The 25,741-nt window shown below is 42.6% G+C and overlaps 2 protein-coding genes across 2 annotated transcripts in view; one reads left to right on the forward strand and one right to left on the reverse strand.

Moving 5' to 3' along the window:
• Window positions 1-1,249: 1,249 nt before the first annotated feature.
• On the reverse strand, window positions 1,250-25,491 carry LOC106592348 (NADH dehydrogenase [ubiquinone] flavoprotein 2, mitochondrial). The gene is made up of 8 exons (XM_045694517.1): window positions 25,163-25,491; window positions 24,483-24,545; window positions 18,148-18,210; window positions 17,801-17,917; window positions 17,297-17,465; window positions 14,419-14,528; window positions 4,518-4,594; window positions 1,250-1,439 (listed from the first exon to the last, which is right to left on the reverse strand). The coding sequence occupies exons 1-8, from the start codon at window positions 25,202-25,204 to the stop codon at window positions 1,346-1,348; spliced, it is 735 nt and encodes a 244-aa protein (XP_045550473.1). The 5' UTR covers window positions 25,205-25,491; the 3' UTR covers window positions 1,250-1,345.
• Window positions 25,401-25,741, forward strand: part of LOC106595379 (acetyl-coenzyme A synthetase, cytoplasmic) — a 35,118-nt gene continuing 34,777 nt past the window's right edge. The window contains exon 1 of the mRNA XM_045694515.1: window positions 25,401-25,682. The gene's annotated coding sequence lies outside the window, so the exon portion shown is untranslated. The remainder of the gene's footprint in view (window positions 25,683-25,741) is intronic.

Below are 25,741 nucleotides of genomic sequence, written 5' to 3' on the forward strand. Positions count from 1 at the left end.
GAGAGAGAGTGGCGGTGACGTCATCTTTTTCCGCTGCGGCCGGTTGGGAATGTTCTCGAAACATGGTCGGATGAAGAAATAACACAAGAGGTAATCAGACTAGTGCATTGAAACGTCGTCCTCTCTTGTAAAATTGTTTCAATACAATGATTTGTATACTAGTTCCGTAAATGTGTTGCATCATTCCTGCCGCTTTCTAGTTACATTGGATTGTTGTGGCGCAGTGATATTTGCATTAGATTGACTATTAAAGCGCATGCGCGGTGGGGGAATATTACATTGCGGAAGAAAACAAGCTGAAAAATCAGGATGGGGGAGGGGCAGTGGCTTTATGCACGGCCACCAGCATCCGGGCTTGAATGGAGAGGACATAGAAGGGGGCCCTTTGTTGGAGTAGGTTTAGGTTTATCATTTGGCATGGTTATTGAACATGAGTGCATTGCACCATATGTGTCAAGGCTATCTGCTTAAAAGAGGCACTGCATCGCAACTGTAGGTTTTACTACATACAGTTAGTTCATTGTAGAAGTGTTTGTTTACATGCGTTTTACTTTACCCTCTCAGTAGTTCAATTTTGCTCTCAATAAAATAAATCAAGTTGGTTGTAATTGCTGTGTGAGATGTAGCAGCTGACAGTTTATCCAATTCTTTCCTCAGGTTATTTTTTAAAGGAGATTAACTTTTGTCAAAATCTGCCTTGAATGTAAATCTCGGCTGTTTCTAATGAATGGTACCTCCATTTTAAGGTAAATACTGTTGTATGTATGCATGTATCCATTTATTGTCAAGAGATAATTAGCAAGTCTTTAACCTCAACTGACACACGGAATCAGTCCAACACCAAGAACAATTAAATTGGTATTTTATTTACATTATTATTAATGCTCCACTTTACATCCTAGTGAGAGAGGTCTTCCTCCCCCCCATGTTATATAGATGTACGTCCAACATACTCCCTATGTAGCGCACTAGACATGTCTCTGAATGTCCTTGAGTGGCCCGGCCAGAGCCCGGACGTGAACCCGATCGAACATCTCTGGAGAGACCTGAAAATAGTTGTGCAGCAGAGCCCTATGGGCCCTGGTCAAAAGTAGTGCACTATGTAAGCGATAAGGTGCTGTTCATATATACTAGTAGGTCTATGAATCAGTGCTCATTTTCAACCTAGCTTTAACTTTATGCGAAAGAAAATATAAAAGATGTCTTCTAATGATCTAAAATACAAATTGACACAGTCAGACACCAAAAGCACAATTAAATTGACATTTTATTTACATTATTATTAAGTTCAGACACTTTGAACATCCTAGTGAACTTAGTCCTGGGCGGCCTGTTGTTCAGGTCTTTATAAATCAGCTCTGACGCCAAAACCAGGTCCTGGAGGAGGCTCAGACAGAGATGTCAGTCCACCTGCTGGCTCACAGGAGAAACGGCCATTCCTGGAAGATAAATGACAAAGAATTATTACATTTAGGAAATGTCAACAACAATGAAAAAAATGCTCTACTTTATATTAATTTCCAGCACGACCCACAAAACATCCACAAATGTGAAAACAGCAGGTTTATGTTTTGTAGTAACAAAGAGGAAGATGTTAAAATAATTACACGTGCATTCAGAAAGTATTCGGATCCCTTGATGTTTTCCACATTTTGTTACGTAACAAACAGCCTTTTCTAAAATGGATTCAATTGTAAATCTACACATAATACCCCATAGTGACAAAGCAAAAACTGTTTTTTTTATTTTGTTATTTTTTTAGAAATGTTTGGAAATTTATGAAATATAAAAAAAATGGAAACATCACATTTAGATAAGTAGTCAGAACCCTTTACTCGTTTAAGCACCTTTGGCAGCGATTACAGCCTCAATTCTTCTTGGCTATGACACTACAAGCTTGGCACACCTTTATTTGTGGAGTTTCTCCCATTCTTCTGTGCAGATCCTCTCAAGCTCTGTCAGGTTGGATGGGGAGCGTCGCTGCACAACTATTTTCAGGTCTCTCCAGAGATGTTAGATCGGATTCAAGTCCGGGCTCTGGCTGGGCCACTCAAGGACATTCAGTGACTTGTCCCGAAGCCACTTTTGCGTTGTCTTGGCTGTGTCTTTAGGGTCGTTGACCTGTTGAAAGTTGAACATTCGCCGTAGTCTGAGGTACTGAGTGCTCTGGAGCAGGTTTTCAGCAAGGATCTCTGTACTTTGCTTCGTTCATCTTTCCCTCGATCCTGATTAGTCTCCCAGTACCTGCCACTGAAAAACATCACCGCAGCATGCTGCTGCTACCACCATGCTTCACCATAGGGATGATGCCAGGTTTCCTCCAGACGTGACACTTGGCATTCAGGCCAAAGAGTTTAATCTTGGTTTCATCAGACCAGAGAATCTTGTTTCTCATGGTCTGAGAATCCTTTAGGTGCCTTTTGGCAAACTCAAAGGGCTGTTCCTACAATCAAGTTGTAGAAACATCTCAATAATGATCAATGAAAACAAGATGCACCTGAGATCAAATTTCAAATCTCATAGCAAAGGGTCTGAATACTTTTTTTATATTTAATACATTTAATTTAAAAAATCTACCCATCTTCGCTGTCATTATGGGGTAGTACAGCCATTTTACAATAAGGCTGTAACGTAACAAAATGTGGAAAAAGTCAAGGGGTCTGAACACTTTCCGAATGCACTGCACTTTGGCGAATTTATTCAAAAAAATAAAAATAAACCTTGTTTACATAAGTATTCAGAACCTTTGCTATGATACTCAATTGTGCTCTGATGCATCCTGTTTCCATTGATCATCCTTGAGATGTTCCTACAACTTGATTAGAGTCCACCTGTGGTAAATTTAATTTTTTGGTCATGATTTGGAAAGGCACACACCTGTCAATATAAGGTCCCACAGTTGACAGTGTATGTCAGAGGAAAAACCAAGCCATGAGGTCGAAGTAATTGTCCGTAGAGCTCCGAGACAGGATTGTGTTCGAGGCACAGATCTGGGGAAGGGTACCAAAACATTTCTGCATCATTGAAGGTCCCCAAGAATACAGTGGCCTCCATCATTCTTAAATGGAAGAAGTTTGGAACCACCAAGACTCTTATTAGAGCTGGCTGCCAGGACAAACTGAGCAATCGGGGGAGAAGGGCCTTGGTCAGGGAGGTGACCAAGAACCTGATGGTCACTGACAGAGCTCCAGAGTTCCTCTGTGGAGATGGGAGAACCTTCCAGAAGGACAAACATCTCTGCAGCACTCCACCAATCAGGCCTTTATGGTAGAGTAGCCAGATGGAAGCCACTCCTCAGTAAAAGGCACGACAGCCCGCTTGAAGTTTGCCAAAAGGCACTTTAAGACAAAAACAAAATTCTCTGGTCTGATGAATCCAAGATTGAACACTTTGGCCTGAATGCCAAACGTCACATCTGGAGGAAACCTGGCATCATCCCTATGGTGAAGCATGGTGGTGGCAGCATCATGCTGTGGGGATGTTTTTCAGCGGCAGGGACTGGGAGACTAGTGAGGATCGAGGCAAAGATGAACGGAGCAAAGTACAGAGAGATCCTTGCTGAAAACCTGCTTCAGAGTGCTCAGGACCTCAGATTGGGGCGAAGATCCACCTTCCAACAGGACAACGACCCAAAGCACACAGTCAAGACAACACAGGGGTGGCTTCGGGACAAATCTCTGAATGTCCTTGAGTGGCCCAGCCAGAGCCCAGACTTGAACATCTCTGGAGAGACCTGAAAATAGCTGTGCAGCGACACTCCCCATCCAACCTGACAGAGCTTGAGAGGATCTGCATAGAAGAATGGTTAACTCCCCAAATAAAGATGTGCCAAGCTTGTAGCGTCATACCCAAGAAGATGAGGCTGTAATCGCTGCCAAAGGTGCTTCAACAAAATATTGAGTTAAGGGTCTGAATACTTATGTAAATGATCAGTTTTTTATTTATTTATAATAAATGTACTAACATTTCTAAAAACGTGTTTTGCTTTGTCATTATGGGGTATTGTGTGTTGATGGGGGGGGAACAATTTCATCCATTTTTATATTAAAACTAATGTAACAAAATGTGTAAAAATTCAAGGGGTCTGAATACTTTCTGAATGCACCCCACACACACTAGAAACAATAGTTTACTTAAATCTCTATCAATTTCTTTGCTAGATTCAACGATCAACCGGTTGTAAAAAAAGCACCAGTGTCAAAACGTTAAGTCTTCATAGTTCACTGCTAGACAAGTAACATGCTGTTACATTGTATGGATAGGCAAAGCACTAGTCCAGTACTATGTCGTCGTCGACACAGTTCAGTGCTGAACAACATGCTGTTGTATTGTATACGAGTTAGGGCCCTGTGTTTCTCGCAATCATGCAAACCCCCCTAATTCTTTGTCAGATGGTCCAGCACCATCCTCAGTCAATTGCTTACATTTTAAAATAAAAGGAAAAAAATATTACTATGCCACACAATTGCGCAAAACACAGGACCGTAAATATGATATGAGGCGATAGACATTCATACCTAGGTCCAGGCGGAGGGACTTTCCCAGCTTTCAGTTCGTCAAGGATCTGATCAATGTCTTTAGGACTCAGGTCCTCCTGTAAATCAGAGGGCAGCAATACATCACAAAGCAGATCCATATTCAGACAATGAAACTATCCTAATACATCAGAAAAAACAGTATATTTACCCAGTAAAACCAGTCTATTTACCCAGTAAAACTATCCTGACATCATAAAACCAGTTTGATAACATAAATGAGTGAAATTTGTATTGCTATATTTATTCAATTACAACAAAACAATCAGTTCTGCTTAATTCTTAATTCAGCACCATGGTTGTGGTTTACAGGGAGCCGTAGTGGTTTTCCAACTAACAGACGGTACTAACGGAGAACTAGAGACCAACTAACAGACGGTAGATACTAACGGAGAACTAGAGACCAACTAACAGACGGTAGATACTAACGGAGAACTAGAGACCAACTAACAAACGGTAGATACTAACGGAGAACTAGAGACCAACTAACAGACGGTAGATACTAACGGAGAACTAGAGACCAACTAACAGACGGTAGATACTAACGGAGAACTAGAGACCAACTAACAGACGGTAGATACTAACGGAGAACTAGAGACCAACTAACAGACGGTAGATACTAACGGAGAACTAGAGACCGACTAACCGACGGTACTAACGGAGAACTAGAGACCAACTAACAGACGGAAGATACTAACGGAGAACTAGAGACCAACTAACAGACGGTAGATACTAACGGAGAACTAGAGACCAACTAACAGACGGTAGATACTAACGGAGAACTAGAGACCAACTAACAGACGGTAGATACTAACGGAGAACTAGAGACCGACTAACAGACGGTACTAACGGAGAACTAGAGACCGACTAACAGACGGTAGATACTAACGGAGAACTAGAGACCGACTAACAGACGGTAGATACTAACGGAGAACTAGAGACCGACTAACAGACGGTAGATACTAACGGAGAACTAGAGACCAACTAACAGACGGTAGATACTAACGGAGAACTAGAGACCAACTAACAGACGGTAGATACTAACGGAGAACTAGAGACCAACTAACAGACGGTAGATACTAACGGAGAACTAGAGACCAACTAACAGACGGTAGATACTAACGGAGAACTAGAGACCAACTAACAGACGGTAGATACTAACGGAGAACTAGAGACCAACTAACAGACGGTAGATACTAACGGAGAACTAGAGACCAACTAACAGACGGTAGATACTAACGGAGAACTAGAGACCAACTAACAGACGGTAGATACTAACGGAGAACTAGAGACCAACTAACAGACGGTAGATACTAACGGAGAACTAGAGACCGACTAACAGACGGTAGATACTAACGGAGAACTAGAGACCGACTAACAGACGGTAGATACTAACGGAGAACTAGAGACCAACTAACAGACGGTAGATACTAACGGAGAACTAGAGACCGACTAACAGACGGTAGATACTAACGGAGAACTAGAGACCGACTAACAGACGGTAGATACTAACGGAGAACTAGAGACCGACTAACAGACGGTAGATACTAACGGAGAACTAGAGACCAACTAACAGACGGTAGATACTAACGGAGAACTAGAGACCAACTAACAGACGGTAGATACTAACGGAGAACTAGAGACCAACTAACAGACGGTAGATACTAACGGAGAACTAGAGACCAACTAACAGACGGTAGATACTAACGGAGAACTAGAGACCAACTAACAGACGGTAGATACTAACGGAGAACTAGAGACCAACTAACAGACGGTAGATACTAACGGAGAACTAGAGACCGACTAACAGACGGTAGATACTAACGGAGAACTAGAGACCAACTAACAGACGGTAGATACTAACGGAGAACTAGAGACCGACTAACAGACGGTAGATACTAACGGAGAACTAGAGACCGACTAACAGACGGTAGATACTAACGGAGAACTAGAGACCGACTAACAGACGGTAGATACTAAAGGAGAACTAGAGACCGACTAACAGACGGTAGATACTAACGGAGAACTAGAGACCGACTAACAGACGGTAGATACTAACGGAGAACTAGAGACCGACTAACAGACGGTAGATACTAACGGAGAACTAGAGACCGACTAACAGACGGTAGATACTAACGGAGAACTAGAGACCGACTAACAGACGGTAGATACTAACGGAGAACTAGAGACCGACTAACAGACGGTAGATACTAACGGAGAACTAGAGACCGACTAACAGACGGTAGATACTAACGGAGAACTAGAGACCAACTAACAGACGGTAGATACTAACGGAGAACTAGAGACCGACTAACAGACGGTAGATACTAACGGAGAACTAGAGACCGACTAACAGACGGTAGATACTAACGGAGAACTAGAGACCGACTAACAGACGGTAGATACTAACGGAGAACTAGAGACCAACTAACAGACGGTAGATACTAACGGAGAACTAGAGACCAACTAACAGACGGTAGATACTAACGGAGAACTAGAGACCAACTAACAGACGGTAGATACTAACGGAGAACTAGAGACCGACTAACAGACGGTAGATACTAACGAAGAACTAGAGACCGACTAACAGACGGTAGATACTAACGGAGAACTAGAGACCGACTAACAGACGGTAGATACTAACGGAGAACTAGAGACCAACTAACAGACGGTAGATACTAACGGATTACTAGAGACCAACTAACAGACGGTAGATACTAACGGAGAACTAGAGACCGACTAACAGACGGTAGATACTAACGGAGAACTAGAGACCGACTAACAGACGGTAGATACTAACGGAGAACTAGAGACCAACTAACAGACGGTACTAACGGAGAACTAGAGACCGACTAACAGACGGTACTAACGGAGAACTAGAGACCGACTAACAGACGGAGTACTAACGGAGAACTAGAGACCGACTAACAGACGGAGATACTAACGGAGAACTAGAGACCGACTAACAGACGGTAGTACTAACGGAGAACTAGAGACCGACTAACAGACGGTACTAACGGAGAACTAGAGACCGACTAACAGACGGTAGATACTAACGGAGAACTAGAGACCGACTAACAGACGGTAGATACTAACGGAGAACTAGAGACCGACTAACAGACGGTAGATACTAACGGAGAACTAGAGACCAACTAACAGACGGTAGATACTAACGGAGAACTAGAGACCGACTAACAGAAGATACTAACGGAGAACTAGAGACCGACTAACAGACGGTAGATACTAACAGAGAACTAGAGACCAACTAACAGACGGGTACTAACGGAGAACTAGAGACCAACTAACAGACGGTAGATACTAACGGAGAACTAGAGACCAACTAACAGACGGTAGATACTAACGGAGAACTAGAGACCAACTAACAGACGGTAGATACTAACGGAGAACTAGAGACCAACTAACAGACGGTAGATACTAACGGAGAACTAGAGACCGACTAACAGACGGTAGATACTAACGGAGAACTAGAGACCGACTAACAGACGGTAGATACTAACGGAGAACTAGAGACCGACTAACAGACGGTAGATACTAACGGAGAACTAGAGACCGACTAACAGACGGTAGATACTAACGGAGAACTAGAGACCGACTAACAGACGGTAGATACTAACGGATTACTAGAGACCAACTAACAGACGGTAGATACTAACGGAGAACTAGAGACCGACTAACAGACGGTAGATACTAACGGAGAACTAGAGACCGACTAACAGACGGTAGATACTAACGGAGAACTAGAGACCAACTAACAGACGGTAGATACTAACGGAGAACTAGAGACCAACTAACAGACGGTAGATACTAACGGAGAACTAGAGACTGACTAACGGAGAACTAGAGACCGACTAACAGACGGTAGATACTAACGAAGAACTAGAGACCGACTAACAGACGGTAGATACTAACGGAGAACTAGAGACCGACTAACAGACGGTAGATACTAACGGAGAACTAGAGACCAACTAACAGACGGTAGATACTAACGGATTACTAGAGACCAACTAACAGACGGTAGATACTAACGGAGAACTAGAGACCGACTAACAGACGGTAGATACTAACGGAGAACTAGAGACCGACTAACAGACGGTAGATACTAACGGAGAACTAGAGACCAACTAACAGACGGTACTAACGGAGAACTAGAGACCGACTAACAGACGGTACTAACGGAGAACTAGAGACCGACTAACAGACGGTACTAACGGAGAACTAGAGACCGACTAACAGACGGTACTAACGGAGAACTAGAGACCGACTAACAGACGGTAGATACTAACGGAGAACTAGAGACCGACTAACAGACGGTACTAACGGAGAACTAGAGACCGACTAACAGACGGTACTAACGGAGAACTAGAGACCGACTAACAGACGGTAGATACTAACGGAGAACTAGAGACCGACTAACAGACGGTAGATACTAACGGAGAACTAGAGACCAACTAACAGACGGTAGATACTAACGGAGAACTAGAGACCGACTAACAGAAGGTACTAACGGAGAACTAGAGACCGACTAACAGACGGTAGATACTAACAGAGAACTAGAGACCAACTGACGGTACTAACGGAGAACTAGAGACCAACTAACAGACGGTAGATACTAACGGAGAACTAGAGACCAACTAACAGACGGTAGATACTAACGGAGAACTAGAGACCAACTAACAGACGGTAGATACTAACGGAGAACTAGAGACCAACTAACAGACGGTAGATACTAACGGAGAACTAGAGACCGACTAACAGACGGTAGATACTAACGGAGAACTAGAGACCGACTAACAGACGGTAGATACTAACGGAGAACTAGAGACCAACTAACAGACGGTAGATACTAACGGAGAACTAGAGACCAACTAACAGACGGTAGATACTAACGGAGAACTAGAGACCAACTAACAGACGGTAGATACTAACGGAGAACTAGAGACCAACTAACAGACGGTAGATACTAACGGAGAACTAGAGACCAACTAACAGACGGTAGATACTAACGGAGAACTAGAGACCAACTAACAGACGGTAGATACTAACGGAGAACTAGAGACCGACTAACAGACGGTAGATACTAACGGAGAACTAGAGACCGACTAACAGACGGTAGATACTAACGGAGAACTAGAGACCGACTAACAGACGGTAGATACTAACGGAGAACTAGAGACCGACTAACAGACGGTAGATACTAAAGGAGAACTAGAGACCGACTAACAGACGGTAGATACTAACGGAGAACTAGAGACCGACTAACAGACGGTAGATACTAACGGAGAACTAGAGACCGACTAACAGACGGTAGATACTAACGGAGAACTAGAGACCGACTAACAGACGGTAGATACTAACGGAGAACTAGAGACCGACTAACAGACGGTAGATACTAACGGAGAACTAGAGACCGACTAACAGACGGTAGATACTAACGGAGAACTAGAGACCGACTAACAGACGGTAGATACTAACGGAGAACTAGAGACCAACTAACAGACGGTAGATACTAACGGAGAACTAGAGACCGACTAACAGACGGTAGATACTAACGGAGAACTAGAGACCAACTAACAGACGGTAGATACTAACGGAGAACTAGAGACCGACTAACAGACGGTAGATACTAACGGAGAACTAGAGACCAACTAACAGACGGTACTAACGGAGAACTAGAGACCGACTAACAGACGGTACTAACGGAGAACTAGAGACCGACTAACAGACGGTACTAACGGAGAACTAGAGACCGACTAACAGACGGTACTAACGGAGAACTAGAGACCGACTAACAGACGGTACTAACGGAGAACTAGAGACCGACTAACAGACGGTAGATACTAACGGAGAACTAGAGACCGACTAACAGACGGTAGATACTAACGGAGAACTAGAGACCGACTAACAGACGGTAGATACTAACGGAGAACTAGAGACCGACTAACAGACGGTAGATACTAACGGAGAACTAGAGACCGACTAACAGACGGTAGATACTAACGGAGAACTAGAGACCAACTAACAGACGGTAGATACTAACGGAGAACTAGAGACCGACTAACAGAGAGGTACTAACGGAGAACTAGAGACCGACTAACAGACGGTAGATACTAACAGAGAACTAGAGACCAACAGACGGTAGTACTAACGGAGAACTAGAGACCAACTAACAGACGGTAGATACTAACGGAGAACTAGAGACCAACTAACAGACGGTAGATACTAACGGAGAACTAGAGACCAACTAACAGACGGTAGATACTAACGGAGAACTAGAGACCAACTAACAGACGGTAGATACTAACGGAGAACTAGAGACCGACTAACAGACGGTAGATACTAACGGAGAACTAGAGACCGACTAACAGACGGTAGATACTAACGGAGAACTAGAGACCGACTAACAGACGGTAGATACTAACGGAGAACTAGAGACCGACTAACAGACGGTAGATACTAACGGAGAACTAGAGACCGACTAACAGACGGTAGATACTAACGGATTACTAGAGACCAACTAACAGACGGTAGATACTAACGGAGAACTAGAGACCGACTAACAGACGGTAGATACTAACGGAGAACTAGAGACCAACTAACAGACGGTAGATACTAACGGAGAACTAGAGACCGACTAACAGACGGTAGATACTAACGGAGAACTAGAGACCAACTAACAGACGGTAGATACTAACGGAGAACTAGAGACTGACTAACGGAGAACTAGAGACCGACTAACAGACGGTAGATACTAACGGAGAACTAGCGACCAACTAACAGACGGTAGATACTAACGGAGAACTAGAGACCAACTAACAGACGGTAGATACTAACGGAGAACTAGAGACCGACTAACAGACGGTAGATACTAACGGAGAACTAGAGACCGACTAACAGACGGTAGATACTAACGGAGAACTAGAGACCAACTAACAGACGGTACTAACGGAGAACTAGAGACCGACTAACAGACGGTACTAACGGAGAACTAGAGACCGACTAACAGACGGTACTAACGGAGAACTAGAGACCGACTAACAGACGGTACTAACGGAGAACTAGAGACCGACTAACAGACGGTACTAACGGAGAACTAGAGACCGACTAACAGACGGTAGATACTAACGGAGAACTAGAGACCGACTAACAGACGGTACTAACGGAGAACTAGAGACCGACTAACAGACGGTAGATACTAACGGAGAACTAGAGACCGACTAACAGACGGTAGATACTAACGGAGAACTAGAGACCGACTAACAGACGGTAGATACTAACGGAGAACTAGAGACCAACTAACAGACGGTAGATACTAACGGAGAACTAGAGACCGACTAACAGAAGGTACTAACGGAGAACTAGAGACCGACTAACAGACGGTAGATACTAACAGAGAACTAGAGACCAACTGACGGTACTAACGGAGAACTAGAGACCAACTAACAGACGGTAGATACTAACGGAGAACTAGAGACCAACTAACAGACGGTAGATACTAACGGAGAACTAGAGACCGACTAACAGACGGTAGATACTAACGGAGAACTAGAGACCGACTAACAGACGGTAGATACTAACGGAGAACTAGAGACCGACTAACAGACGGTAGATACTAACGGAGAACTAGAGACCGACTAACAGACGGTAGATACTAACGGAGAACTAGAGACCGACTAACAGACGGTAGATACTAACGGATTACTAGAGACCAACTAACAGACGGTAGATACTAACGGAGAACTAGAGACCGACTAACAGACGGTAGATACTAACGGAGAACTAGAGACCAACTAAGACGGTAGATACTAACGGAGAACTAGAGACCAACTAACAGACGGTAGATACTAACGGAGAACTAGAGACCAACTAACAGACGGTAGATACTAACGGAGAACTAGAGACTGACTAACGGAGAACTAGAGACCGACTAACAGACGGTAGATACTAACGGAGAACTAGCGACCAACTAACAGACGGTAGATACTAACGGAGAACTAGAGACCGACTAACAGACGGTGATACTAACGGAGAACTAGAGACCGACTAACAGACGGTAGATACTAACGGAGAACTAGAGACCGACTAACAGACGGTAGATACTAACGGAGAACTAGAGACCGACTAACAGACGGTAGATACTAACAGAGAACTAGAGACCGACTAACAGACGGTAGATACTAACGGAGAACTAGAGACCAACTAACAGACGGTAGATACTAACGGAGAACTAGAGACGGACTAACAGACGGTAGATACTAACGGAGAACTAGAGACCAACTAACAGACGGTAGATACTAACGGAGAACTAGAGACCAACTAACAGACGGTAGATACTAACGGAGAACTAGAGACCAACTAACAGACGGTAGATACTAACGGAGAACTAGAGACTGACTAACGGAGAACTAGAGACCGACTAACAGACGGTAGATACTAACGGAGAACTAGCGACCAACTAACAGACGGTAGATACTAACGGAGAACTAGAGACCGACTAACAGACGGTACTAACGGAGAACTAGAGACCGACTAACAGACGGTAGATACTAACGGAGAACTAGAGACCGACTAACAGACGGTAGATACTAACGGAGAACTAGAGACCGACTAACAGACGGTAGATACTAACAGAGAACTAGAGACCGACTAACAGACGGTAGATACTAACGGAGAACTAGAGACCAACTAACAGACGGTAGATACTAACGGAGAACTAGAGACCGACTAACAGACGGTATACTAACGGAGAACTAGAGACCGACTAACAGACGGTAGATACTAACGGAGAACTAGAGACCGACTAACAGACGGTAGATACTAACGGAGAACTAGAGACCGACTAACAGACGGTAGATACTAACGGAGAACTAGAGACCGACTAACAGACGGTAGATACTAACGGAGAACTAGAGACCAACTAACAGACGGTAGATACTAACGGAGAACTAGAGACGGACTAACAGACGGTAGATACTAACGGAGAACTAGAGACCAACTAACAGACGGTAGATACTAACGGAGAACTAGAGACCAACTAACAGACGGTAGATACTAACGGAGAACTAGAGACCAACTAACAGACGGTAGATACTAACGGAGAACTAGAGACTGACTAACGGAGAACTAGAGACCGACTAACAGACGGTAGATACTAACGGAGAACTAGCGACCAACTAACAGACGGTAGATACTAACGGAGAACTAGAGACCGACTAACAGACGGTACTAACGGAGAACTAGAGACCGACTAACAGACGGTAGATACTAACGGAGAACTAGAGACCGACTAACAGACGGTAGATACTAACGGAGAACTAGAGACCGACTAACAGACGGTAGATACTAACAGAGAACTAGAGACCGACTAACAGACGGTAGATACTAACGGAGAACTAGAGACCAACTAACAGACGGTAGATACTAACGGAGAACTAGAGACCGACTAACAGACGGTAGATACTAACGGAGAACTAGAGACCGACTAACAGACGGTAGATACTAACGGAGAACTAGAGACCGACTAACAGACGGTAGATACTAACGGAGAACTAGAGACCAACTAACAGACGGTAGATACTAACGGAGAACTAGAGACGGACTAACAGACGGTAGATACTAACGGAGAACTAGAGACCAACTAACAGACGGTAGATACTAACGGAGAACTAGAGACCAACTAACAGAAAACTTGTTTACTCATGGCTCTCTCTTGTTCCTGTGCAGCAGACATATGGTGAGCAATATTGTTTTTAACATCGAATCGCAATAAAAAATAAAAAATAAACAGTATTGAATCTCAATACATTTTGTTTCGGCATTTAAGTATGGTGAGGTTCCTGGCCATTCCCAGATCTGGTATACTCACGTAGTAGTTGTCGTTGATCTGGACCATGGGAGCGTTAACACAGGCACCAAGACACTCCACCTCTATTAGAGAGAACATCTTGTCTGCAGTCATCCCTCCTGCCTTGATGCCTGAGGGAGGAGGAGGAGGAAGATGTTTAGGCTTATAAGACTGATCTGATGGACGGATTGGTGAACTGGTCCCAGATCAGTTTGTGGTTTTGCCAATGACATTGTCAAGCCAAACATGTTCTGCATGACAGTTGGATAAAGAGTTGGGCAAGAGAGCAGAAACCGACTGGAAACCCGGCATCTAGACACTAGAAAAGAACAGACTTTATATTCACAAGAAAATTGACAGTAGGTTTAGCTATCGTCGTTAAGTAGTGAAATATAATTTTAATTGATTCATAGTTCTCCTAGATCTCCGAAGCTAGCTTAATGCTCTACTCTAAACAATCCATTACTGTTGTGTACACTAGGGTTGGGCGATATTACAATAGCATCATCTATCTACGACGATTGACAGCCATTGTCGATTGGTAACGAAATCGTAATGTGACAAATTATGGTTCACCCTATTTGAACTTGACTGGTGTAGAGCAGTAATGAACAGTCTCGCAGCACACAGCAGGACAGAAGAACAGTACACAGCTATCGACTATAGCCTACACCCATTCTTCATTATCTTTTTTCGGACATTAACTACACTATATATACAGCAGTATGTATGAATAACTACACTTTATATACACAGCAGTATGTATGAATAACTACACTATATATACAGCAGTATGAGGACTAACTACACTATATATACAGCAGTATGTGGACTAACTACACTATCTATACAGCAGTATGTATGAATAACTACACTATATATACACACAGCAGTATGTATGAATACCTACACTATATATATACAGCAGTATGTATGAATACCTACACTATATATACACAGCAGTATGTATGAATACCTACACTATATATACAGCAGTATGTGGACACCCCTTCAAATGAGTGGATTCGGCTATTTCAGCAACACCCATTGCTGACAGGTGTATACAAATGAGCACACAGCCATGCAATCTCCATTGACAAACATTGACAGAAGAATGGCCTTACTGAAAAACTCAGTGACTTTCAACGTGGCACCGTCATAGGATGCCACCTTTCCAACAAGTCAGTTTGTTACATTTCTGCCCTGCTAGAGCTGCCCCCGGGTCAACTGTAAGGGCTGTTATTGTGAAGTGTAAACGTCGAGAAACAACAACAGCTCAGTCAGGAAGAGGTAGGCCACACAAGCTCACAGAACAGGACTGCCAAGTGTTGAAGAGCATAGTGCTTAAAAACCGTCTATCCTCGGGTTGCAACACTCACTACCGAGTTTCAAACTGCCTCTGGAAGCAACGTCAGCACCCTAAAAATCACCATGCGCAATGCCAAGCATCAGCTGGAGTGATGTAAAGCTCGCCGCCATTGGACTCTGGAGCAGTGGAAACGCGTTCGCTGGAGTGATGAATCACGCTTCACCATCTGGCAGTCCGACGGATGAATCTGGGTTTGGCGGATGCCAGAAGAACGCTACCTGCTCGAATGCATAGTGCCAACTGTAAAGTTTGGTGGAGGAGGAATAATGGTCTGGGGATGTTTTTCATGTTTCGGGCTAGGCTCCTTAGTTCCAGCGAAGGGAAATTATTAATGCTACAGCATACAATGACAGTCTTGAAGATTCTGTGCTTCCAACTTTGTGGCAACAGTTTGGGGAAGGCCCTTTCCTGTTTCAGCATGATAATGCCCCCGTGCACAAGGCAAGGTCCATACAGAAATGGTTTGTTGAGATCGGTGTGGAAGAACTTGACTGGCCTGCACAGAGCCCTGACCTCAACCCCATCAAACACCTGTGGGATGAATTGGAACGCCGACTACGAGCCAGACAAAAATCGCTCAACATCAGTGCCCGACCTCACTAATGCTCTTGTGGCTAAATGGAAGCAAGTCCCCACAGCAATGTTCCAACATCTAGTGGAAAGCCTTCCCAGAAGAGTGGAGGCTATTATAGCAGCAATGTTCCAACATCTAGTGGAAAGCCTTCCCAGAAGAGTGGAGGCTGTTATAGAAGCAAAATGGGGGGGGACCAACTCCATATTAATGCCCATGAGTTTTGGAATCAGGTGTCCACATACTTTTGGTCATGAAGTGCATCTTGTGTCCACTAGCAGTTAAAAACAGCATATCCTATATTCCCTTCTCTCTCCATTCTATGGACTATGAATAGGACTTTGGTCCACAGGCTGCTTTCATTGTTTTATGCATGGCTTTATCCCAATCAGACAATGAATGTAACGGAGTTGCATCTCAAAGTTGTTTTGGATAGCTTAAAAACCAAAGTCACTAACTATGTCAATAGCCTATAGAAAAATCAAAATGACAAGTTTTAATCAAGTTTAAGCTTTAAGAAATAAATTATCCATGCGGCCAGGATAACCCCTCCATGTGAGGTTAAAAACCAAATGGCCAATAACCCATCCTCCTACTGGCCTATCACAAACCAAATGACCAATAACCCATCCCCCTACTGGCCTATCACAAACCAAATGGCCAACAACCCATCCTCCTACTGGCCTATCACAAACCAAATGGCCAACAACCCATCCTCCTACTGGCCTATCACAAACCAAATGGCCAATAACCCATCCTCCTACTGGCCTATCACAAACCAAATGGCCAATAACCCATCCTCCTACTGGCCTATCATAAAAACCCTTCCATGTGAGATCAAAAAACAAAATGGCCACACAGATACATGTTCATCTGACATATACACAATAATAAAAAATAAAATCAACATCTTCACTTTGATCCCCTTTCGTGTCTGGGTCCACCTGTTGATCTCTTACCCAGTTTGTTCTGGATGGCCTCCAGGATACTGTCGGAGTCGCAAAGCATGCAGGGAGTTGTAGTGCAAATCTGGATGTGGTACTTCCCCACGGGCTGCCTCAGGAACATGGTGTAGAAGGTCGCTACCTCATAGATCCTCATCGGAGGGACCTCGAGCACCTCGGCCACCTGGGAGAAGAGAGGAAAATGTATATTTAAAAAAAATACAAAATAAAATGGAGGCTCGTTAACAAAAAAAGGCGTAGCATTGAGTTAAAGTGTAATCAGTACAGTAATGGATGATGGACTCGGTTTCTAAATGGCTCGTCCCTACTGATCACGCTCCTGGTCTGCGAATAGAGATTCTCACGTAATTCTGTGGTTCAATAAATCTACATCAGCGTGTAACTCATCCATTCTCATTATGTCCATTTAAATCTGTTGCTACAAAAGCAAACCAGATTAACGTACTCTATTCTGAAGCAAACAGATGCCTCAGTCAGGATATTGATTGATTGATTTACCTTGTTCATGGCTGAGATGGGGAGCCATCCATGCTGTCTCTGAGCCAGGTCCAATACAGGGATGGTGGCGGCCTGTTTGTGGCCCTCTGGGTACATACTAATGATAGCATCAATCCTCTAAAACAAACAATCAGCTTTCCTTAGTGATGGTATATGATGTGGTTTGTTGATAAGAACAGAGAATGTGATTTGTTTATAAAAGCTTCCTTCATAAAAATGAGTTAAAAGTTGTGAAATTCATGTGATTTACACTGTAATAAACCGGTGTTTTAATAGTTGTTGTTTAGTCTTGATTTGCAGTCATTTCTTTAAATAATAATAATGATGCTCTGATATCATCCGCTCACCTTCAGGTTGTCCACAGTGAACTCAAAAGGAGTATCTGGGTTGTTGTCAGGTGTGTCTCTGTGCTACAGTGGAAAGAAAAAACAGTTTTACAGAAGTCCTACCAAAACATTGTATTTGTTCAAAATGTTCAATTAGTAAAGCTACCAACTCATCAGGAAAAGGACAATCTCCCCCATGGGAGAGGAAAGCCTAAGGCGATTGAGATATATAGGCTTTATCTACACCAATGGGAGCGCTGTATCCAACAACATAAACCGAGTTCACAGGCAGACCAATTCTGATATATTTTTCTCTTTCTTCCCTCTCACCAATTGTTTTTTTGACCAATTAGATCAGCTCTGAAAACAATTTTGTACAAAGTACTGATGTGATTGGTCAAAAACACCAATTAGTGAAAAATCTCAGAATTACGCACCTTGTGTAAAACGCAGCCAATATTGGCACTACAGGAAATGTGCCACTGCCCCCTTGGCTAAAATGGTCATCATATAAATGCACAAGCCATGGTTGTAGCTCACGTAGGTAGGGGCTTTGTTGAATCTCTTCTCTAAAGGCAATATAACATGTCTCTCTGCCAAGGGACTGTTACCATGCCCTGTTTCCATCACCTGACTAGAAGCTACAACCATGTGATGTTGTTTCAACAGTAACACCTAGTGACGGGGGAGATTGGGTTATTTGTATATACAGTAGAATATCGCAATATTTAATATATATATATATATTTGTATATACAGTAGAGTATCGCAATATATAATATATATATTTGTATATACAGTAGAATATCGCAATATATTTGTATATACAGTAGAATATCGCAATATATAATATATATATTTGTATATACAGTAGAGTACCGCAATATATAATATATATTTGTATATACAGTAGAATATTGCAATATATAATATATATATTTGTATATACAGTAGAGTATCGTAACATGTAATATATATATTTGTATATACAGTAGAGTATCGTAATATATATGCAATATATATATTTGTATATACAGTAGAGTAACGCTATATATATTTGTATATACAGTAGAGTATCGCAATATATTATATATACACAGTAGAGTATTGCAATATATATAGATTTATTTTTATTTTTAATATAACATCCAACAGTAGTTGCATGATGCAATGTGTATGAAAGGCTGGTTCATATAGTTGAGTAGGCCAGACCTTGACAACAGTGTACTTGAACATGTACGAAACAAGCCATGGTCATATTGACTTAAGGTTCTTAGTGACAGTCACATCATAGTCTTGTGTTAGCCAGTGGTGTAAAGTACTTAAGTAAAAATACTTTAAAGTACTACTTAAGAAGTTTTTTGGGTTATCTGTACTTTACTATTTATATTTGACTACTTTTACTTCACTATATTCCTTAAGAAAATAATGTACTTTTTACTCCATACATTTTCCTTGACACCAAAAAGAATGTTACATTTTGAATGCTTAGCAGGACAGGAAAATAGTCCAATTCACACACTTATCAACCAAACATCCCTGGTCATCTCTACTGCCTCTGAACTGGCGGACTCACTAAACACACATGCTTCATTCAACTTGCCAGGTACCACCCCAAAGCCGTAAAAACGGGCACCCTCATAGATATCATCCTAACCAACTTGCCCTCTAAATACACCTCTGCTGTTTTCAACCAAGATCTCAGCGATCACTGCCTCATTGCCTGCATCCGTAATGGGTCAGCGGTCAAACGATCTCCACTCATCACTGTCAAACACTCCCTGAAACACTTCAGCGAGCAAGCCTTTCTAATCGACCTGGCATGGGTATCCTGGAAGGATATTGACCTCATCCCGTCAGTGGAGGATGCCTGGTTATTTTTTTTTAAGATGCCTTCCTCTCCATCTTAAATAAGCATGCCCCATTCAAGAAATGTAGAACCAGGAACAGATATAGCCCTTGGTTCTCTCCAGACCTGACTGCCCTTAACCAACACAAAAACATCCTGTGGCGTTCTGCATTAGCATCGAACAGCCCCCGCGATATGCAACCTTTCAGGGAAGTTAGAAACCAATATACACAGGCAGTTAGAAAAGCCAAGGCTAGCTTTTTCAAGCAGAAATTTGCTTCCTGCAACACAAACTCAAAAAAGTTCTGGGACACTGTAAAGTCCATGGAGAATAAGAGCACCTCCTCCCAGCTGCCCACTGCACTGAGGATAGGAAACTCTGTCACCTCCGATAAATCCACAATATTTGAGAATTTCAATAAGCATTTTTCTACGGCTGGCCTTGCTTTCCACCTGGCTACCCCTACCGTGGTCAACAGCACTGCACCCCCTACAGCTACTCGCCCAAGCCTTCCCCATTTCTCCTTCTCCCAAATCCAGTCCGCTGATGTTATGAAAGAGCGGCAAAATTTGGATCCCTACAAATCAGCCGGGCTAGACAATCTGGACCCTTTCTTTCTAAAATTATCTGCCGAAATTGTTGCAACCCCTATTACTAGCCTGTTCAACCTCTCTTTCGTGTCGTCTGAGATCCCCAAAGATTGGAAAGCAGCCGCGGTCATCCCCCTCTTCAAAGGGGGGGACACTCTTGACCCAAACTGCTACAGACCTATATCTATCCTACCCTGCCTTTCTAAGGTCTTCGAAAGCCAAATCAACAAACAGATTACCGACCATTTTGAATCCCACCGCACCTTCTCCGCTATGCAATCTGATTTCAGAGCTGGTCATGGGTGCACCTCAGCCACGCTCTAGGTCCTAAACGATATCGTAACCGCCACCGATAAGAAACAATACTGTGCTAATCACCACATCCTCATCGGCAGACTCAACAGCCTTGGTTTCTCAGATGACTGCCTCGTCTGGTTCACCAACTACTTCTCTGATAGAGTTCAATGTGTCAAATCTGAGGGCCTGTTGTCCGGGCCTCTGGCAGTCTCTATGGGGGTGCCACAGGGTTCAATTCTCTTGCTGCTGGTGATTCTCTGATCCACCTCTACGCAGATGACACCATTCTGTATACATCTGTCCCTTTTTTGGACACTGTGCTAACAAAACTCCAAACAAGCTTCAACGCCATACAACTCTCCTTCCTTGGCCTCCAACTGCTCTTAAATACTAGTAAAACTAAGTGCATACTCCTCAACCGATTGCTGCCCGCACCCTCCCGCCCGACTAGCATCACTACTCTGGACGGTTCTGACTTAGAATATGTGGACAACTACAAATACCTAGGTGTCTGGTTTGACTGTAAACTCTCCTTCCAGACTCACATTAAGCATCTCCAATCCAAAATTAAATCTATAAAATCGGCTTCCTATTTCGCAACAATGCCTCCTTCACTAATGCCGCCAAACATATCCTCGTAAAACTGACTATCCTACCGATCCTTGACTTCAGCTATGTCATTTACAAAATAGCCTCCAACACTCTACTCAGCAAACTGGATGTAGTCGATCACAGTGCCATCTGTTTTATCACCAAAGCCCCATATACTACCCACCACTGTGACCTGTACGCTCTCGTTGGCTGGCCCTGACTACATATTTGTCGCCAAAACCACTGGCTCCAGATGATCTACAAGTCTTTGCTAGGTAAAGCCCGGCCTTATCTCAGCGCACTAATCACCATAGCAACACCCACCCGTAGCACGCACTCCAGCAGGTATATTTCACAGGTCATCCCCAAAGCCAATTCCTCCTTTGGCCACCTTTCCTTCTAGTGCTCTGCTGCCAATGACTGGAACGAACTGCAAAAATCACTGAAGCTGGAGTCTTATATCTCCCTCTCTAACTTTAAGCATCAGCTGTCAGAGCAGCTTACCAATCACTGTACCTGTACACAGCCCATCTGTAAATAGCACACCCAACTACCTCATCCCTATATTATTACTTACCCTCTTGCATCCCAGTATCTCTACTTGCACATTCATCTTCTGCACATCTATCACTCCAGTGTTAATTTGCTAAATTGTAATTACTTCGCTACTATGGCGTATTTATTGCCTTCACACTGTAAATAGACATTTTCTATTGTGTTATTGACTGTATGTTTGTTTCTCCCATGTGTAACTCTGTTGTATTTTTTGTCGCACTGTTTCGCTTTATATTTTCCAGGTCGCAGTTGTAAATGAGAACTTGTTCTCAACTGGCCTACCTGGTTAAATAAAATCGACACAATCCTGTCTCTGAGCTCTATGGACAATTCCTTCAACCTCATGGCTTTGTTTCTGCTCTGACATACACTGTCAACTGTGGGAACTTATATAGACAGGTGTGTGCCTTTCCAAATCATGTGCAATCAATTGAATTTACCACAGGTGGACTCCAATCCAGTTGTAGAAACATCTCAAGGATTATCAATGGAAACAGGATGCACCTGAGCTCAATTTCAAGTCTCATAGTAAAGGGTCTGAATACTTATATAAATAAGGTATTTCTGTTTTTTTATACATTTGTAAAAATATCCGTTTTGGCTTTGTCATTATGGGGTATTGTGTGAAGGGGGGAAAGTATTTAATCCATTTTAGAATAAGGCAACAAAATGTGGAAAAGGTGAAGGGATCTGAATACTTTACAAATGCACTCTCATATTTACACAAGTACTCACACCCGAGTCAATACTTCGTAGAAGCACCCATAGCAGTGATTACAGCTGTGAGTCTTTCTGGGTAAGTCTAAGAGCTTTCCACACCTGGATTGTACAACATTTGCCCATTATGCTTTTCAAAATTCTTCAAGCTCTGTCAAATTGTTTGGCTAGACAACCATTTTTAGGACTTGCCATAGATTTTGAAGCAGATTTAAGTCAAAACTGTAACTAGGCCACTCAGGAAAATTCTGTGTCTTCTTGGTAAGCAACTGCAGTGTAGATTTGGCCTTGTGTTTTTTCCAGTTATTGTCCTGCAGAAAGGTGAATTCCTTTCCCAGTGTCTGGTGGAAAGCAGACTGAACCAGGTTTTTCTCTAGGATTTTGCCTGTGCTTAGCTCCATGAAGTAAATTTTTTTATCCTGAAAAATGTCCCAGTCCTTAACGATTACAAGCATACCCATAACATGATGCAGCCACCACTATGCTTGAAAATATGCAGAGTGGTACTCAGTAATGTGTTGGATTTGACCCAAACATAACATGTATTCAGGCCAAGTGGTTTCCTGCCTCTTCTGCAACTGAGTTAGGAAGGACGCCTGTATTTTGTAGTGACTGGGTGTATTGATACACCATCCAAAGTGTAATTAATAACTTCACTATGCTCAAAGGGATATTCAATGTCCTCTTTTTATTTTACCAATAGTTGTCATTCTTTGCGAGGCATTGGAAAACCTCCCTGGTCTTTGTGGTTGTATCTGTGTTTGAAGTTCACTGCTCGACTGAGGGACCTTACAGATAATTGTACGTGTGGGGTACAGAGATGAGGTAGTCATTCAAAAATCTTGTTAAACACCATTATTGCACACAGAGTGAGTCCATGCAACTTATTATGTGACTTGTTGCCATAAAAGGGGTTGAATACTTATTGACTCAAGACATTTCAGCTTTTCATAATTAATTTGTAAAAAAAAAAAAAATAATAAAGTATATATATATATATATATATATATAAAACTTTGACATGATGGGATATTGTGTGTAGTAGGCCAGTGACCAAAAAAATCTAAATTTAATCAGTTTTAAATTCAGGCTGTAATATAACAAAATGCGTAAAAAGTAAAGGGGTGTGAATACTTTCTGAAGTATATGTGAGGAATGACGACAGGTGCCACTTTCCGTTTCATTTCCTTCAATTATAGGATGCAACTGAAGTAAACGTAGCTCAATTGAATCTTGTAGGCTAATATTTTTGATGATTTCTCTCTCTCATCTCTAGCCACATTGAACAACATGATCTTGTATTGACACTGCCTTCTCACGAGGGAATTATCACAGCAGATCATGGCATTATTGTTTGTTGTTCTTAAACATTCTCCTTTTCTATATTGCACCAAATTTGCACACACCCTATATTATTCCATAACGTTGTCATGGAAAATATTAATGTCGTTTCCAACTAGCAATCAACAACTGTGCCGTAAATAAGTCTGCATTATTGAACGTTAAGATTGCCGAAACGCCAGTCTCTTTGGCAAATGACAGGAATGGCAAGGAGTGGAATGTTAACTAAAGAGACTGGTACCCAGACTAGCCTTGTGTGGCCATACTTTCAAATCTCGTCTTGGTAGGTAAGAAGCAGGGCTTCTGAGGCTAGTCGCATTAAGGATATAGTACAGTAAGGCTTTCTGACTAAGCTCTCTGACGAAACGTCTGGTTGAAATCAGCGAGGCTAGAGATCCTACACAGCAGCACTCACCACAAAGATGCCCCCAGCTCCAGCTCTGGCAGCGGACTGGTGCAGACTCCTGACCTGCCTGGACTGAGAAGGTGGAACATTGACAGAACAAGAGACAGAGAAGAAGGATGTTAATGTGTGAATAAGATTTCATTCTATGGAATACCAACCCAAAACGAATTTATTAAAGACTTCAACACCAACAGGACAATTTGGCAGTGTGAGGAATGCAGCACCAGTTATAATTATGACCAGTGTGATTCAAAATAATTAAGAAGTTGCAAGGTAGCCGTGAAGCTAACTAGCCAAGGAACACTGCATGTTTGTTTACTAGTAAAGCCAGCAAACTATGCAAGGCTCTTTTACGCTAGCTAACTCAATTAGCCAGTCAGGAAGCTTTAGCTAGCGAACTGACAAGGACAAGATGTATTTTCACAACCCTTCAATCAACATTTTTGTTCAGATTAATATTTTACTAAATCATTACTCCAATGAAAGTGTAACATTGCCTGGTGTAGCTAGCTACTAGCTAGCGAACGAACGAACAATGTAACTAGCTAGCTAGCTAGCCAGTCCGCTAGCTAGCTAGGCCGCTTGCCCTTGTCAAGTGTCATGCAACATATCTCATTAAATGCTCATAAAACATAATGATTCTTAACTGATAATGTTAGCTTAACGTGAGTACATTGTTATAACCATACCGTTTGCGATACAACAGATCGAATTGCAGAAGTTAAAAACATCTTGACAGCGTAGTTTTGTCCCGTTGATAAAACACTTATCGGACGACAGCAGAGGGGCTGACATCGATTTACGGTGCTCTCGATTGAGCGGTTCTGGCTTACGCAACGTGTTTACGTCTGAAGTGAAACTAATCGATCACAGATCCCCCAAAAAATATTACAATTTATTTTCTGTCCAAATGTATCGCCATTTATGTGAACAATCACATAAGATTATTAGGCTGATTTAACGTTCAGTATTTGCATGGACATCTGTATTTTTCTGTATACTCCATTGTTCAGCAATATCAGCGTCTTTAAAAAAAAATAACTGGTGACATAGGCAGTGGAGGAACGTTAAAACGAGAGTTTCTACTGGACAAATTAAGTTAGGCCCCTAAAAAAAAGACGCAATTGTCTCCACAAGCCAGAATGTTTCAATACAATGATATGTACAGGTTGTACAAGCTGTAGGTCCTTCTGATGACAGGAGGTGGAGGTAAGGTATCCACATTAAAGTGTTGTTTACCTGACTTTTTGCACTCGCAGGTAGGTAGG

The sequence above is a fragment of the Salmo salar genome, chromosome ssa14 (assembly GCF_905237065.1).
Source record: "Salmo salar chromosome ssa14, Ssal_v3.1, whole genome shotgun sequence".
NCBI lineage: Eukaryota > Metazoa > Chordata > Actinopteri > Salmoniformes > Salmonidae > Salmo > Salmo salar.